At 44.6% G+C, this 19,392-nt stretch overlaps 1 protein-coding gene across 1 annotated transcript; it reads left to right on the top strand.

Annotated features, from left to right (window-relative positions):
* Positions 1 to 646: 646 nt before the first annotated feature.
* Positions 647 to 10,120, top strand: LOC308160475 (uncharacterized protein; the record flags this gene model as incomplete). The annotated part of the gene is made up of 11 exons (XM_080534388.1): positions 647 to 814; positions 3,970 to 4,124; positions 4,401 to 4,587; positions 4,810 to 4,905; positions 5,025 to 5,258; positions 5,438 to 5,460; positions 5,695 to 5,819; positions 6,582 to 7,072; positions 7,377 to 7,850; positions 8,447 to 8,497; positions 9,992 to 10,120. The coding sequence occupies 11 exons, from the start codon at positions 647 to 649 to the stop codon at positions 10,118 to 10,120; spliced, it is 2,133 nt and encodes a 710-aa protein (XP_080390514.1).
* Positions 10,121 to 19,392: the final 9,272 nt, after the last annotated feature.

The raw sequence follows: 19,392 nt of genomic DNA on the forward strand, positions 1-19,392 counted from the left end.
CCCTGCCTGCATACCAACCACTGCCCGATATGGTCTGACCTATGAAGGGGCCTGCCCATGAGAGCCAGCATGTTTGTAACATGACACCCCCACCTCTGAACACACACAGACACACACACAGGCACAGCAGTGCATGGGGAGCTGTGGGCAGACCAACTCAACAGGTCTGTACTGTACCTGGAGAGGGGGTTAAAAGAAGAATGGTGTTGAGTGAGGAGTGAGGGTGGGAGGGAGGCTAAAGAGGAAGGATAGAAGAGAGAGAGAGAGAAAGAAAGATACTGTAGAGACTCAACCCTTTTGTCTCTGACGGGAGTTCCTGGGAGGCGCAGAATTACAAACCCTCAGTGTGTGGTGGCGTGTTCCCTGCTGTTGGATCATCCATTTCCTGTGTTTGTTGGACACAGACAGACAGGCAGGTAGACAGGCAGGTAGACAGACAGGCAGGTAGACAGACAGGTAGACCAACGGATAGAAAGGCAGTTGAACAGAGATAGACAGACGGACAGGCAGGAAAATAGGCAGATAGACCGAAAGACAGACAGGGAAGTAGGTTGGTAGACAGGCGGGCAAGCAGGCAAGAAGACAGACAGGTAGTGAGAGAAACAGACACACAGGTGTGTAAAGCAGGTAGACACAGCAGACAGCCATGTCTCTTCCCCTGGAGCTGGGCTCCTTGCACAAGGACCAGCAGGCTCTGGACACCCTGGAGAAGCAGCTCATCTGCCCCATCTGCCTGGAGGTGTTCACCAAGCCCGTGGTCATCCTGCCCTGCCAACACAACCTCTGTCGGAAGTGTGCCAATGACCTCTACCAGGTGAGTGCCAACATGGAATTCTATCTGTGTGTACTACCGTACACAGAACTGAGCACTCCTATGCTTTTTGATGACGGGTTTCCCTATACACATTTTGGAACAGACTTTTATAAATGTCTCTCATGATGCCGAACCAGACTTGAACCTTAACCCCGCTGCCTCTCCGCTCTGAAGATCTGTAAATAGAACATGTAATTGAGAGGAGAGACGTCTGTATGTGTTAACATACATGATATCCTGTTATGAGCGAACAAACTTATTTTCTTTAAAGGTGTGCTATCCTTGGTTGATATCAAATGATAGATAGATATAGAGTATCTCATTCTGTGTTTTCGGGGTAGTAGGTTATGAGTCTGTGGCCCCTTTTCCACCAAGGCAATTCGAGGGCCGGTTCGGAGCCGGTGCCTAATATCCAACCAGTTCTTCGCGTTTCGGCAGCAAAAGAACTGACGTCTTGGCCAGGAAAACTTGTTCCACAGTGGAACCAACACTTGGTTGGTCTAGAACCAAGAACCCCTTACGTCAGGGGCTGGGGACAGGATTGTCGTGACCAACGACCAATCGATACCAACGTAGTCAAACCTAGGTAGCTAGCTATATCAACCTAGTATCAAAGTATCAAAGTCAAACCTAGGTAGCTAGCTATATCACTGTAGTATCCGACTCCCCTTCGTATTACTTGTAAACGATTACGTATTTATGTGCTCTGCTAGTTCATTATCATTGATGTTATATAGCGTACATTATAGGTCGGCTATCACTAGTGCCATTCGCGTGAACCCATTTGCTTCTTCTCAATGCTCCTTATTTTCATTTAGTTCGATGTGATCTATATTTTAGGATGAACACATAGCAATGCAAACCTCAGAATGGCACTAGTGATAGGCGACCCATCATGTACACGATATTATCCACGATAATGAACTACGAGTGCACTTAAATACCTCATAGTTTAGTAGCCTAATACGAAGGGGAGTCGTATTCTGTGGGGGAGTCGGAAAACGGCACAACGGTTCTTAGAAGGTTTGCAAGTTGAACCAACTGTGAACCGGCACTAGCACCAGCCCAGAACTAGAAGGTTAGCGTTGGTGGAAAAGAGGTATGAGAATGTTTTTTCGGTGGGTGTACTAGAGGTTACTATGACTGTGCGGTACTGTAGCTGGCACAAGCCTTCGGATCAGGAGGGCCCCAAGAGGCCCCTCTCTCAGCCTGCCTCCAACCCTCTAATTACACAATTACTGTACAATTATTCATTATATTTTGATTACCTCAAAATAATCCTGTAAAATTGAGGATTATCTCTGTGGGGGTGGAATTGTCTCACTAGATAATTTGGTTTCCAATTATCAAAACAATGTCTCCAATTTAACCCCTGAACATCCTTTTTATCTCTCAAACATTCTAGAAGCCCATATACTGTATACATTTGTGGAGGCTGGTGGAGGTACACATTGGAGGACAGGCTCATTGTAATGTGTGAATTTCTACCTCCACTGATACACATGTAGGCCAAATGTAAATATAATGTCTCACAATGCTGTCTCTGCACAATTACTGTCTTCATATATGCATACGTTCATATTCAGGTCGACACAAGACCACACACTGCAGCGCTCAGATCCCAAACAGGTGTGTGTGGATTATCAATAGCTAAACTGGGCCATGGTGTAGACATCCAGAGAGCTCTATGTATAAGGAGGACATGGCCTACATGGTTGGTTAGGTCCCCACACACACACACACACACATACACACACACACACACACACACACACACACACACACACACACACACACACAATAGATAGACAAAGACCCCAGGCCTAGTCAAGGTGAAGCCACTCAGATCATCACTGTCAGCTGTGTGATTTGGCCCATTTCTGTCTTTCTGCTTGTGATCTGAAGGCAACAAGTTTCATGTACAGTATATCCAATATATTACTGCCAATCCCTCTCACCCAGACCAAGACCCATAAACACACGCAACACAACCTCACAGATACACTCAATTCATTTACCACATCTCTTTAAAAAAAGGGTTCAAAAGATCAAGGTTTCAATGTGATCAGCTACTCTGGAGAGAACCCAGTACTCTCCTGCTCCTGTCTGCCATGTTCTTCCACTGATATCCAATACAAACAGACAGACAAACAGAGAAGTCCCAAACATCAGTGAATCTAAACTGGGTGTTCTCCTGATGATGCTATACATTCCATGGAGAAAGACGGCACGTGACAGACATCCTATAGGCTGGCCATGCTCATGACCTCTGACCCCATCGCTATGCCTTAGTGACAGTAGCAACACACAAGATATGTAGTCTAGCCAAACAAGTGTGTGTGCCTGTGTTTGTGTGTCCATCCCTCCTGTATGTGTGTGTGTGTGTGTGTGTGTGTGTGTGTGTGTGTTCGTGCATGCGTGTGTGTGTGTGTGTGTGTTCGTGTGTTTGTGTGTTCGGGTGTGTTCATTCACGCTCGTTCGCGTGTGCACACGTGTGTGTGTGTGTGTGTGTATGTGTGTATGTGTGTATGTGTGTGTGTGTGTGTGTGTGTATGTATGTATGTGTGTGTGTGTGTCTGATTGTGTTCAGCTCCCCTCGCCAGCCATGTCAGTCAGCCCTGCTAGGACCCTGATCCTCCGTCAGGCCCAGAAGCAGCTGAGGCCTATTAGGGAGAACTATTTCAGGACGCTCTCCTCCATTTCTCTTTCACTCTCTCTGATCTTCTATCCCTCCTCCTCTCCTATGGGAAGGAAGGAAGAGCAACTGCGAGCGTTCAGTTGAGGTACACTGATGCCCAAGCCTGTTTACAAAAGACCACTGGTTTTTACAGTATTTTTAAACTGCTCCTAGGAGATGGGTTAATAGGGGCTGTGGGGGGGGTTAGAGGTATGCGGTTAGGGAGTTTCTGCCTGAGTTAGCAACTCTACCCCTAGCAACTGACTAAATCAGTGGACTATATCACCCCATTATGGGAGTGTCAATTGGATTAGTCTAGACCTGTGGCATCAAATGACTTATAATACTCAAAAAGCAGAAGAGCAGCTGTCTGTATAATCTTATAATCTGGGCTATTCCCTCAGTACTGGTTTCTCAGAGGGAAGATCAGTTGTTGTTTTCCAGTGCTGTGTGTTAATGAACTGCATTCGGTGTTCAGCCTTCTCTGTTTCAGGCGCGGAGTAACTTGGTGGGCCGATTCCGCTGTCCCTCCTGTCGTCAGGAAGTGACGCTCGATCGTCATGGGGTCTATGGTCTACAACGCAACCTGCTGGTGGAGAATATTATTGACGTGTACAAGCAGGAGTCCACAAGGTGAGAGAAGGCCTACAGTAAGGAGTTAGGAGCACATGAAAGAGAGTAGTCTGACAGGGTTGTTTCTTTTAACAGTGTACGTGTCTAAACCCAATCTCTATGAACGAGATGTTACAAAAAGTGAACTTAAACAATGCTGTCTGTGGTGGTGGTTTGAAAGAATACATTAAGAAAAAATCAATAGATAACACCTGGTACATTTTAAGCACTCAGCTCAGATGCTTTTCTATCACATATCGCTATTCATCTCCGTCTCACTGTTGTGTGTGGCTGCAGCTCGCGTGTGGCTGAAGCTCCTCCTCCCAAGCCCACGGGCAAGATGAACTGTGAGGATCATGAAGACGAGAAGGTGAACATCTACTGCCTCAGCTGCCAGGTGCCCACCTGCTCTCTGTGTAAGGTGTTCGGGGCCCACAAGTCCTGCCAGGTGGCCCCGCTGCCAGAGATCTACCAGCAGCAGAAGGTGGGTGAGAGGCAGGGGCTTGGGCGGGGTGGCGCACACTGATGACATCACATTCTGAAAGTCCCCACGACCTACTAGTATGTGGTGAACGGGGATGGATGTAGTCAAGTGATGATGGGCCTGTGGATGCAGGAGGATACTATGAGGATATTAAACATCTGTTGACTGACTCACTAGCGACACAGGACTTCCGTAACCCTTAACTTGTCCTCCTCCCAACAGGCTGAACTCAGCGACGGGATTGGCTTGCTGGTGACAGCCAATGACCGTGTCCAAGCATTCATCAATGAACTCGAGGAGACCTGCAGAAATGTTGAGGTCAGTGTCTGTCCTCTCTCTATTCTAGTGCGTTTTCATCTACATTCACAACGCAAACTTCTAGAACGTTGAGAGTTTAGCGTGCTCGGGTTTTACTGTGATTTACCTCCGCCCCGCAGCATAACAGCAAGAGTCAGAAACAGACTCTGGTTGAGAAGTTTGACCGCATGTACGCCATCTTGGAGGATCGACGCAAGATCATGAGTCAGCAAATCACCTACGAGCAGGAGGAGAAAACAGGCACCGCCCAATCGCTAGTGCGGTCGTATGGGGAGAGCGTAGAGGTCAGCACCAAACTGGTGGAGGCAGCACTGCACATCATGGCGGAGCCAGAAGAGGCTGCCTTCCTACAGGTAAACAAACATCCAAAACATATAATAAACATGATATTAATAATATCATAATAAACGTATTGTAAAAATGTAATAAACATCAATGGACAGATAAACATGTTGTATAGTGGACCATGTTGTGTCGTTATTGGAAAATGTGAACGGATGACAAAGTTTCTCCCTTTCTCCACTTTTTGCAGAGCGCAAGAGGACTGATTGAGAAGTGAGTACCCTCCCTCACGCTTTAAATTGGAATGACTGAAGGTCTACTATTCAGTGGACTAAGCTAAAACATGTTAATTCAGGCCATGTACTCTTTATTCCACAGCAACTAGGGCCGCTGTTTCTCATCTTGGCTTTCTTATTTGTGTCTATCTCAATGACTGTGTGATTGTCCCAACTTCTCCATCCTCTCCCCCCATCCCCTCATAACTCCCTCTCCCTCCCTCCTTGTCAGGGTCACCGAGGCCACTGGCTCCACCACGGTGGAGACCCTGGAACCTGGCTATGAGAATATGGACCACTACAAGGTCAACTTCAAAGCAGAGGAGAGGGCCCTCCACCAGCTAGACTTTATCAAAGGTACTGTGTATGTTCACTGGTTGTGTTGTGTCGTTGTTCTCTTTTACTCTATCTCCTAAAGCAGGGGTCCCCAAACTACGGCCCACGGGCCGAACACGGCCCATCCCCACACTTGGACCGGCCCTTTGAACAACGTGTAATTTCTAACTGCAATTGCGGCATTGCACCGACGTGGTGGTGGGGGCGCTGTGTCGCAGATAATTGGAAATACATTTCCACCGTAAATTGATGCAGAAAGGGCACAAATTGCATCTAAATTCACCAGAATGCAAGAAATTAAGTGTTTGATGCTCGTTTAAGGACCCCCAGACAGCCCTGCTTCATGGGTCCCCCCGTGTATGATGAGGGTCCTCCCTCAAGTATCAGACTGTAAAACTAATTATATTTCATTGACATATCACTATAGGTATAAATTCCATCCAAATTCAACTGTTTAGACTTTGCTTGCATCCACCAGTGCTCTCCTGCGCGCAATTGCTTTGCGCAACCGCCTCCATTCCACTCCGTTCCATATTATTTTATGTTAGAGACCAACCCAGGCCCCCCATCACAGAAAGGAAAAATGATGTGGCCCTCACAGAAAAAAGTTTGGGGACCCCTGTCCTAAAGTATCGGCTTGTCTAGCACTTTAGACAACAATATCACATATGAAAGGCTTCTATAAAGTTCTGGCTCCTATTATCATCTATAGAGAGCTAACTATAGCCTTATCAGTGAAAGAACAAGACACAACATATGGTTTATTATTGCCGTTCTCTGCAGTGGAGGAGGAGGAGGTGGAGGAGGTTCCAGAGGATCCAGAACCTGAGCTGGACCCTGATCCAGAGCCAGAACCAGAACCAGAACCAGAGTGTGAACCAGATCTGGAACTGGAACCAGAGTCTATTTTAGAACATCCGGCGGCACTAGCACCAGTGGCGGCACCAGTGTCCAGTCTGATTCTGGAACCGGACTCTGTTCTACAACATCTGGCGACGCCTGTACCAGTAGCAGCTCCAGTGCCCAGTCTGATTCTGGAACCAGAGTCTGTTCTACAACATCTGGCGATGCCGGTACCAGTAGCAGCTCCAGTGGTGGCACCAATACCCATTCTGGTATCGGACCCAGAGCCTTTGGTGGAGCTGAAGCCTGAAGGCTGGGCATTGAAGGACCAGGAAGCAGAGCTGACGGAGGACGTCCGGAGCCAGGCAGAGGGCTGCGCTGACCCCATGAAAGAGGTCTTATGTGACCAAGAGTGGTTCGACACACAGCAGGTAAACACAGATATGAATCACATTATTCCCCACTCATATTTCTCCTCCTGGGAATCCCTAGATTCCTTGACAATACAGGAAGTGATCGATTTATTCACCAAAATATAGCAACATACATCAAAGATGTTGAAAGATGATGATGATGTTGTTGTTGTTGCTTTAATAATTTCTCTCTTCTCCACATTGGGAGACAATGAGAGGTGAAGAGGCAGGTTGACAGCTTCCAAAGTATCACCTCTGTACTGTACTGTAGCTCTCTTGCAGTCCTTTTGTGAATGCCCCATCTCTCCCTCCATCACAAAAGAATGAGCCTGAGGCAGGGCTGTGGCAGGAGGGGCATGATGCAGCAGGTGACTGTGAGGTCCTGGAGGGCCTGCTGGCAGACGTCAGTGAAGACACCAGGCTCCTCTACCCCAGCTGGTACAAACCCAGCAGCTGGCAGGTGGATCGCGCCCCCAGCAGCCTGACTACATCCAGCATTGAGCCTCTGGAGCTGCCAGAGAGCACCCCCCAACCAGCCAGGGAAGCCCAACCCCAGGCTCTGTCTCTGCCCCAGCCCTTACCCCCACACATACCCATGCCTGTCTGGATGGGTAACAGCTATACCCTCGCACCCTCCGATGACCAAGCCAGAGAGTTAGCATGGGAGTCGACTGGGTCCATGGTGGTGGGACCCCGTGGGTTTGTGCCCCTGGCTGGGGAGGGCATCCCTGGGCTGGGGGAGAGAGCTGCTGGCAGTGGGGGCAGTGTGACCCCTATGACCTCCACACCACTGCAGGTCAGTTTGGTCCAGTCTGGCCATCACCATAGACACCACCATCATCACCAACCACCAGCTCCACCAGCACCACCTCCACCCCTGCTGCAGCTGCTGCTACTCTTCCTCCTCCTCGTCTTCCTCACCCAGTCTCACCTGCATCATGGCCGTCACTGCCTCACCTCTGTCATCTTCCCTCGCTCTGTGTTTTTGTCAAAAGGATGGACCTTCTTAACAGAGTCTTTACAAGTGCCTCATAGTGTAGATCGTATCTTATTCACCTATAGTCATGGTTAGTAAAGGGAGAAAAGCATCATAAGCGAGTGAAAAAGTATTCCCAAAAACAATCATGCTTTTTTTTTAATCAATTCTGATCTTGGTCAAGTAAGTTATAATTGTATACTGGTAAGGATCTCATAGCATCCCCAAAGTGCTATCAGTTGAGTTTGTTGACCACTCGGTCACCTCATATATATATATATATATATCACTCTGACGTTGAGGTATCTTGTCTGGATGCTAAATGAGTGGTCCTTCCATATCTCATGGTGATCTTTGTCATTATCAGCCTGTTCTCCATTACATGTTCTTTTCCCATCACTGCCATCTCTCTCCAGGCTGTCACCCTCTTCTTTTACCTCCTGGCCCTGGTGGTCATCCTCCAGAGGGTGTGGTCATACATCGGGTGCATCATATGTACATAGAGCAGCAGGAGGGATGGAAGTGTGTTTGAAAACGAAGGTACTGGTCTTGTGAAGCAATGGAGGGTTTGGGGGGGGGGGCTGCATATACAGTAACACTGCATTAGGTTTCCTTTGAATGTCATGTCATTACTGTTTACTACTAACTCCTATTTACAATTCTGTTTACCGTATTTGTTGGCATGAGCCAGTGGTATGTTGTCAGTGGGGCATTTCTAGGTCTGAATTTCTCCAGTAGTCTTAATGATCATGACTGGCTGCTTTATCATATAGACCTACTGGGAAATTGACATGCAATCCATGGCATAACCTTGAAGTGTGAAAATGAGAATGAGTGACTAGTTGGGAAACTGGCATGTTGGTGCCTGTTTGAGTCAAACATAGACGGCTTGTCCTGTTGAGTTCATGACGATTGGCCTGGAGAACTGTGTGTCCACGGTCAGAGGGGGAACAGTGAGAAAGTGGAGGAGTGGAGGGGTAGTAGAGAAAACAGAGAGGGTTATCCAATATTTCATCAGCTTGGGGCCTGACTTCAGCAACAAGCAGAATTCCTTCCTAAAGAGAATGAGCCATGAGGATCAATATGGTTAGAAGCTACTGTAGTGGAGGTGGTTTGGAATCACGTTCATATGATGAGGTAGCCCTGCCTGAGACAAGTCTACTCAAGTGTTGCCCTCAGACCTTGAGGATGTCCTCTTGGCCTTATGGTAGGCGTTTAGGTATTCCATGTGGGAGACTCGAGTTGGAACAAGCTTGGTTATCAATCTCTGTTCCCTCCCTCCTCCTCTAGGGTCATTCCCCTACAGTGGGACCTCAAGACGGGAGAGGGATGGAGCAGAGCATTGACACTAGCTTTCCCCCCAGCTCTACTGTTCCCTGGTGGCTGGAGATGTAGAGTCATAAGTCAGACAGGGAGTCAGGTGGGTGACAGCAACGTAAGGCAGTATGTTGTTTCACGTGTATGTAAATAAAAGGTATACCGAGGTTAACAAAGATTTTTACCTAGTAATGACTAAATGAGATGTCACCAAGAATCATGGGGCAAAGGGACAGTTGTTTTTTCAACAGTTGAGTTGGTGCTGCCAGCTCATATCTGTGTTTTCTTTATGTTTAACCCCCCTACTATCTCGTCCCACTTAATCAACTGAAAGTTTGTGGTCAGAAGGACAGTAGGCCTACTTTGACTTGTGAATAGTGAGGGAAGGTTTAGGGTGTTGTGCTCTTCTCTGAGGTTAACATTACTTTCGCTTTTCCATGCCGTGTCATACAATGCTTCTTGCATGAAAAAAGCTTGCCGTCACCAAGACATTCAAGACATTCTGTGTGGTTGCTAAATGGTGTACTGTCTTGAATATGCAAATGTAAACATGTTCAGTTGGTTATAGGCCTTAATCCTACCTCTTTATCTGTGTCACCGTGCATTGGAAGCCATCTGCCAATTTCTCCCTCTCTCTTTCTCAGACTGGATCTGCTGGGAACCACCCTCAGGCTGGCCTCTCCTCCCCACCAGTCAACACCGACACCAACGAGTCCCCTCGTCTCAGCTTCTACTTCTCCTGGCTCAACGCTCTCTCCAAGAAGAAGAAGTGACTGACAACACCTGCTACACAGAACGTCTGTCTCAACGTGCCACGGGAAGGCAGGAATACACAGACAGAAAACCACACACCCTCTTCACTGGATATTCACTGGTTATTTTGTGTCTAAATTGTGGTGCTGTCAATTGGTTTTGTACTGATAAAACAATGTACAGTACCGACGCTTTTCCACTAGCGTACCGTACCAGAACCCGTGAGCCCGATTTGTTTTGCTTTCCCCACTGCCAACTGGGCCGTACCGGGCCGTAGTACCCATACTGATTTTAAGCTACCCTTCCCGACTCGGAGCGAAAGGTATTATCCGTGCTACGATGTGACGCTGCAGACCGTTGATTGCTCAATGGAAATCGTCACAATAACGTCATCCCAGGTTGATATTTCAGTTCACCGCTAACCGCCATTTTTAAATACCACAACAGATTCCACTCTCAGCAAATTCGCTTCGGGTTTTGGTGCTCAGCAGTAGAGGCAGCACTCGAGTTGACCCTGAAATAAAAACGGTCAAAATCATCCCCCTTCTAAAACTGCCATCCCCCCTTTGCATCCCTTATGTCATTTTATCAATGAACGTGGTATTACTGCGGAGATTGTATGAGCGCCCCGGCGTCAGTCCAATGGAAGCGTCAAGCACAGCCTTTCCATAGAAATACATCGCTCCCTGTCTAACGTTATATATCTAACGTTACATGTTTTAAGGCTGATCTGTGCATGATAGTGCTGCATTTTGTCATAATTCATGTCGCATTTCCCCCCATTGAGCTGTATAGCGGCACTTATTAAAGTGAAGTGATCTTATGACCCTTAACTCCTCCTACTGTCCAGGCTCGCTCCAGGTCTGTTGTGTATAATGGAGAAGCGTTTCTGAAAGTACGGTACGGGAAGATACAAATGCGTGCCGTGCCGGTCTGGTCAATGGAAAAGCGGCATATGAGTTGGGTTGAAATGTTGAGTATGTTTGTGATTAACTAGGTCTTAAGGATTTATTTTTTACTTCATTGATTGTTATCATGTGACAAATAACTTTCCCACGGCAGTGTTATCTCTAAAAACTGTTTTATAGTGTAATACTTTATGTGGTTTTGTAGTTCAGCAGGTGCATGATAGATTTTTGTTCCTAATTGTTGTTGAATGTATCTAATGAATAAATAAAATACAGTGTGTTTTCAAATCGACCCCATCTTTGCAATGCCTTAAGCCTTGGTTATACAAAGAAACTTTTAGTTTATTGCACCATCATGCTTTAGTGCTAATCAGCATCAGTACCTATTTCAGCATCAGTACCTATTTATATGTAGTATAATTATTATAATAATTGAGCAGAGATGTAAAAGAAGATTATAAATAAAATTAAATATAAGAAGATAAAAGTAAAACAAAACTATTTATCTGTCTGTCTATCTGTACAGTCCATTATGTCCTTTGCAGTTCTGATTTTTTTAATCTGTCCAGTCCAGTTCATACAAATAAAAGAAACATGTGTAAAATTGCATGTTATTGAACAAATATTTATATTGGAAAGATCAAAATTAATTCTCCGAAATTCTATATGCTTTCTGTTTGAGAATGTAAGTCCTTAGGGTTAGGGTAACATTAGGGTCAAACCCTAATGTGACTTCAGCAAAGAGGAGGAGATATTGTGATCCCATCACGTTCCATTTGTCGCTTTTATTTTGAAGTGGAGAAACCGGAAGTCTTAATGGAGCTAGATTGTTGATTTGACTCAGAGGAGATCCTCCAATCAGATCAGACCTGTTCTACTTTTGGCGTAGAAATCAAACTCTATGAAAACGTGTGTGCACATCGCCACCTGCTGTGTAAATGAATGCACTGCTCTTTCGTAGATCATCTGCATTCAGAGCCGTCGTTATAATAAATCGGGTTATTATTTGTAAACTGTGTATTCATTCTTGTTCTTGTACTGGGTACAGCTTAGAAATTCAAATGTTGTCATGAAAATAACTCAGAGCTAGCATGACATAAAACGTGGTTGACTGGACAAACTAGATGTCAATGTCAACTAGATGTCAAACTAGATGACAAACTAGATGTCAATCGCGATGACGTCATAGTACCAATGGTTTCGCGGGTGACGCCACAAGTGATAATCGGCAGGACAGACGTGGTGCTCATTTCTGCAAAGATACCGTATGGAACAAGCTTCTAACGGAAAACAGGCAGGCTACTTTTACTATCAACCTTGCGTTTTGCCATTTATTTACAATGTGGTTGAATGGTTATGGTGTACTCAATGTTTCTGCTGATTGTAACTGTCAACTTTACTGTAACTCTCAAATATGTGTGTGTGTAATCAGGCTTAGTTCACACAGAAAATACAATTGTTGAATTCACCTAGGAATTGACCGAATGGCCATGTGTAGCAGAGTTGCATAGCTGAGTTGTTTTTTCTATTTCAGAAGAAAGCCTCTGCGGCTCCTCAGCCAATGGGGATGCTCCCTTAATTAGTCAAGCATCCTCATCCACCGGAGGGGAAGCTCCCTCAGATTTTAAGAATGCTTTGAGCAGATTGCCTGCAATGACCAAACTTCCTGTCTTACCGGGAGTTGGCCTCACATTGACCAGGTTGAGCCTGGGTAAAAAGGTAGGCCCTGTGACACACTACACCTCATTTCATATCAGAATACCATAAATGAAAAGAGAGTAGACATGTAGGCCCTGTACAGAAAGAACCAATAGCTTCTACTCCCAGGACATGAGTAGACCTGAAAGGACAAGAGGTATAATAAGCAAGCAAGGCCAGATAAGCAAGGCCCTGTCCAGAAACATAGGCCCCTACTCCCAAGACACTTGTATTTGAAATGACTTTGGAGAGGCTTGTCAAGACCTAGTCCATTACTCTCAAGACATCAGTATATCTGAAATGACTGGAGAGTTGTCAGCAAGATGGCAAGAAGAGAGGTACTAGTAGATTTCACCTATTCTGTTTTAGGGCATGTTTTAGTGACTAACATCTCATTTGAATCAAGGTTTGACACTTACAGCTATCTAGTCCATTCAGCAAGTCTCTGTGGATTGAGCGTCAGTCTAGTGTGTCATCAGTGTAGTGTTTGATGACAAGCAATTTCTTTGATGGGACACCTGCAAAAGTGTAAATTACAGTCCATGCCTTATCAGATTCAGATTAGTTTTACAATCCTTCTTTAAAAGGGCATGATGGTTAGAGCAAAACACAAGGGCCAAACACCATCATGTTATACCTGCTTTCCCTCCATCTAGGCCTGTTGGAGCAGATAATGAAGAAATGTTTCATTTTAAAGTGACCTGGGCATCATGAGGTCACCCTCATCATTGGACATTACTCTTTTCCTCTTTGTTTCTAACAAATAGGGACAGACTGTGGTGCAGTAAAAGTAAACTAGTAATGTTATTCCTCCAGTTGTTTCAACCAACAACCGAATTTAAGCTCAGTGACCCCAACTGTCACTTCATGAGGCCCATAAAACTGAACCTAATGATGTCAGAACTTATTGATGTGACAGGATACACTTTAATCCAGACCATGTTCATTTCTCACACAATGTGGTCTCTTCCCAAGGTTGTATGCTCATTGAATGAGTACAACACCTTCAACCAGTACCTGGAGACTCTTAAAACTGACCGGCTCAAACTGGTTGAAAGGGACGTAAAGCACGAGGTCAACAAGGCGAGGTACCTGAAGGAGGTCAAAGACAAGCGGGACAGCAAGGTCAAATGTTGCACTTTTATACTTTACAAAGCTCCCCAAAACATAAAAAACTAACAACACATTCAGTTTCAGAAATGCAGTAACCAATGTGTGTGATGTCAACATGTATGATGTGTCTGTTTTAAGCCATGGAAGCTATATAAAAATGTCCCTAGAACATGACAATAAAGCTTTAGCATTTTTGCACTTGAATTTCACAAGAAGGGTGATAGCTTCTGTGACAATCCAATTCAATAACCTTGTTTTTACCTTGGACATATTCAAATAATGTTTTTCCTCACAGAAAATCAGTATGAATCTAAAACGAACACAAGCCATTCAGCAGAGACAAATGCAGGAGATGGTGAATAATATGCATGAGGATGAAAGCATGACAGAAGCCAGTAATGGAAAAAGGCTTCTGGATGAAATATTTGACACACCACAAGCTGGTAAGATTTCACATGAAGTCATGGGATTTCTTTGAAAGTTTAAAAGACCATGTCAAATCAACATCAAGTATCTATAATCTTTGATTTCTGTAAAAGCTCCTGGTCATCGGCTCCCTCCTCCACCTCCTCTTTCTAAAACTGAAAAAGATTGTTTCATTGTCATTTAATATTATCTGTATTTATAGTGATGACACCTATGGACGGGCATTCCCTGCTCCAAAAGAGACGAGCCCTGGAACGCCTTGCACCTCTGCCCAACAAAGCCAGACTGAAGCTGGAGAAATCATACAAGGCAGAACAGGTACAGATGAAATAAGATTGTGATATTCTGGATGTATGTAAATTGCTGTTATTCATTATACACCTTCAAGATCACACATTGTTCCTTAAAATGTGTCATAACTTGTAATTACACTAGTAATGTCAACATGTATGATGTGTCTGTTTTAAGCCATGGAAGCTATATAAAAATGTCCCTAGAACATGACAATAAAGCTTTAGCATTTTTGCACTTGAATTTCACAAGAAGGGTGATAGCTTCTGTGACAATCCAATTCAATAACCTTGTTTTTACCGTGGACATATTCAAATAATGTTTTTCCTCACAGAAAATCAGTATGAATCTAAAACGAACACAAGCCATTCAGCAGAGACAAATGCAGGAGATGGTGAATAATATGCGTGAGGATGAAAGCATGACAGAAGCCAGTAATGGAAAAAGGCTTCTGGATGAAATATTTGACACACCACAAGCTGGTAAGATTTCACATGAAGTCATGGGATTTCTTTGAAAGTTTAAAAGACCATGTCAAATCAACATCAAGTATCTATAATCTTTGATTTCTGTAAAAGCTCCTGGTCATCGGCTCACTCCTCCACCTCCTTCTAAAACTGAAAAAGATTGTTTCATTGTCATTTAATATTATCTGTATTTATAGTGATGACACCTATGGACGGGCATTCCCTGCTCCAAAAGAGACGAGCCCTGGAACGCCTTGCACCTCTGCCCAACAAAGCCAGACTGAAGCTGGAGAAATCATACAAGGCAGAACAGGTACAGATGAAATAAGATTGTGATATTCTGGATGTATGTAAATTGCTGTTATTCATTATACACCTTCAAGATCACACATTGTCCCTTAAAATGTGTCATAACTTGTAATTACACTAGTGACAACATTGTATTAATTTGTTATGACCTTATTAATACTGACTTATTAATAAGTTATTACCTAGTACCTTAGTAATTGCTGTAATGTGTTGTAATGGAGCAGAGTGGTTTGTATTATTATTATGCAAATGGTTTAAAGACTAACTATTCCTCTGGTGTAATAACAAACAAGTGGAATAACAAATGTTGTTCTTTATTCTAATTGTACTAAATGTGTAAGTTTCACTCCATAATTGAATAATAAATTGTTGTTACTAGAGTAATTACAGTGTAACTACAGTACATAGGTGCTCATGTTATATAATACTATATTTTTGTTACTAGTGTAAATACAGTGAACTACAGTACATAGGTGCTCATGGTATATAATACTATATTTTTGTTACTAGTGTAAATACAGTGAACTACAGTACATAGGTGCTCATGGTATATATGTTCCCCATTGTTTTATGATAGAGCTCCTCATCAGTAGGAAGTGAGGTACCTAGTCAGGATGGAGCTGTGGTCCCTACAGCTGATTCTCACACAGAAAGACAAGGCTCTGTAGTCTCTACTAAGAACACTGCATCTGATGGTTCACAGAAACCTAAAACCAAGGACCCTGCGGTTCCCAAGGCCTCCATCAGGCATCACGTTGTTCAGTCTAAAGTGACTCAGGGGAAGAAAATGTCTCAGGCACAGCTGAAATCAGTAAGGCATGCTACCCTAGATCATCTAGGCACAACGGGTGTCAAGAAGCCGCTAGCTGAGTTAATCAACACTTCAGCACAAGGGTCAAATCCAGCAGCACAACAGGCTTCTAGTGTCAGAATGTTGAACATGTTGTCTGACATGTTGAAGTGTGTTTCTCGGGTGGTCAGTCCTTTTAAATCCAGTGATGGGACTATCTGCAGGCTTCTCGGGGGGAATAAAGACTGCCTACAGCTCAGTGATCAATCTGATGACCCATTAGAGGAGCTGGCCGTGAGTGAAGAAGAACTCAACAGCCATGTGACAATGTTGATCACTGGTGTTTTGGAGGAAGCCAAGGAGCGTATCATCATGAACACTGAACAGTCCCGCGCCAAAGCATTTCGAGTGGCCTCTGCAAAGGCAAGCAAAATTGCCCTGGATTTGATTACTGATCTGCTGGAGGGCGTTAAGGAAAATATAATGCAGGGCAACATCCAATCACCTACGATGTCGGCATTAGAGATGGCACATGCTGAAATAGAGGAGGCTTCCTCAAAAGCATTGATTGGCGGTGAGCTGGGCGCCTCCAAGAGAGGCCTATCTGCCAAGGGCAGCAAAACAGCTAGCAAAGCTGTGTGCAGTATTTTTAGTGACATGGAAACTGATGTGATGATCCAGTCTCCCTCTTCATCGCCCACAGAAAAGGATGAGATGCTAGCTGAGGTTACCAAAGGGTATCCAGTGAAATGGATGGAGTCCTCAAAAATTGAGGCAATTGCTGATGATTTAGCAGAAAATGTCATTGATATACATTGTGAGATGGCACAGACTGGGCAATTGCCATTACTGGATACTGAGGGCCCATTAGAGGAGCTGGCCGTGAGTGAAGAAGAACTCAACAGCTGTGTGACAATGTTGATCACTGATATTTTGGAAGAGGCCAAGGGGCGTATCATCATGAACATTGAACAGTTCCGCGCCAAAGCATTTCGAGTGGCCTCTGCAAAGGCAAGCAAAATTGCCCTGGATGTGATTACTAATCTGCTGGAGGGCGTAAAGGAAAATGTAATGCAGGGCAACATCCAATCACCTTTGATGTTGGCATTAGAGATGGCACATGCTGAAATAGAGGAGGCTTCCTCAAAAGCATTGATTGGCGGTGAGCTGGGCGCTTCCAAGAGAGGCCTATCTGCCAAGGGCAGCAAAACAGCTAGCAAAGCTGTGTGCAGTATTTTTAGTGACATGGAAACTGATGTGATGATCCAGTCTCCCTCTTCATCGCCCACAGAAAAGGATGAGATGCTAGCTGAGGTTACCAAAGGGTACCCAGGGAAATGGATGGAGTCCTCAAAAATTGATGCAATTGCCGATGATTTAGTGGAAAATGTAATTGATATACATTGTGAGATGGCACAGACTGGGCAATTGCCGTTACTGGATACTGAGGGTGCCACTGAAGCAAGTGCTGTTCTTGGACCAATTCAGAGTGAGCTCTCTGAAAGTGCTGGAAGCCACACACCGTCCCCACTCTCCACTGTTGCCTCAAAGATGGAAGTTATTGCCAAGAGTTCACATTGTAAGGGGTCTGTGTCCATGGAAGAGCAGCAACAGGGCATTTCCCGAACATCCTCACGAATAACTATGAGTGACCGGGAACGCTCACTGAACTATTCATCAAGTGTGACTGATGCAGAGAATCAGAGGATATCTGTCACAGATGAAGAGGAGGGGAAATCCACTTTTCCGCTCCTCCAGACGTCCTCCAAATCGATCCTGAATGTCAACAGCCTCGTTACCACAGACGGACAGGTCAAGAAGCTGATGTTGCCATGGTGTCCATTGCCTTGCCTGAGAAAAATTCCAAAGGTCCCCCCGAAGAAGGTGAAAATTAGGTACATTATTTTTAGAAATCCACTTTTCTTCCCGGCTGAGACCATGCCATCAACCAGTCCCTCCTCGTCTGATGGAGACTCCACTCCTGAGAAGGCCCTGAGTCAGGCTGGCTCAGTTGAGGAAGGAGTGGATGAGAACTTGCTGGCCTGCCAGGCCATGATCTCTGTTCAGGACACCATCAGTGCATTTCAGCCCATTGCACCCACCCCACCCACCTCACGCCCTCCATCAAGCCGTGGTCCATCTACTAGAAGAAGAACTGTCTCCAGAACCTCACCTCAGAGAGAGAGTGAGAACTGAGAGGGGCTATATTTGGTACTGAAGAGATGGGCCGGTCCTAGGCATTTAGGTGCCCTAGCCAAGAGTATGATTTGATGCCTCCCCCAAAAATGTTGAGGCGCCACCACCACCACCACCACATTAAGCCACCAGTACTGCCTCATCACCACCCACACATTCAACAGTAAGAATATGGACAACAATGGTTTCAAGACAAAAATAAAAAAAAATTATAAATTAAAGACAGCGGCTCTGTCATTATGTAAAGCGCATTGAGTCGCATCTTGTGAGAAATGCGCTATACAAATAAAACTTGATTTGATTTGATACCCTTGCTCACCATTCTATGATTGATTGAATGTTTATATTGGATCACATTAAAAACAGTTGCATGTAACTTGAAAGCTGTGTGTGTTTGTGTTGCACCTACACGCTTCATAGTTAAAAATGTCGTTTTTAGAAAACATTCTCTTGAAAGCATACTCATGATCATGGAACAATTGAGACTCCATAGTAAAAGTGAAAAGTAAGTAAGTAAGTAAAGGTTTATTTATATAGCACCTTTCATACAAGAAATGCAGCTCAAAGTGCTTTACAACAGGAATAAAAACATAAAGAGAATATAATAAAACATATACAAGCATAGAAGGAATATGAAACCAATTTAAAAAAGGGAAACAAAGTACAACCTCTGCCTTAACACTTAGTAACCGCTATCCATCTTCTCATCAGCAGAATACCTTTCCCTATCCATTTCATCTCCCTACCTTACAGTCTTTCTGTACTTCTCACTGGCTTTCAAGTTCAAACATGGCTGACCTTGCACCAAAAATCCAGTATCACCATTGCAGTTTCTTTCTTTTGCACTTACTCAAACCTTCTGACAACGTACAATCACCTCTTTCTCATCGATCCGGTACCGTCAGATCACAGTATTTTAACCAACTGGATTTGTAGCCTAACTGTTGTGTCTCTAGACCAGGGGTGGGCAATTAATTTTCACAATGGGCCACATGAGAAACCGGGACTATTGTGGAGGGCCGGACCAGTAGGCTGAACTTAATTCTGCTCAATATTACTTTTATCGCTTTATAAAAAGCAGTAAATTATATGGT

Source organism: Nansenia antarctica, assembly GCF_963989245.1.
Source record: "Nansenia antarctica genome assembly, chromosome: 6".
Lineage (NCBI taxonomy): Eukaryota > Metazoa > Chordata > Actinopteri > Argentiniformes > Microstomatidae > Nansenia > Nansenia antarctica.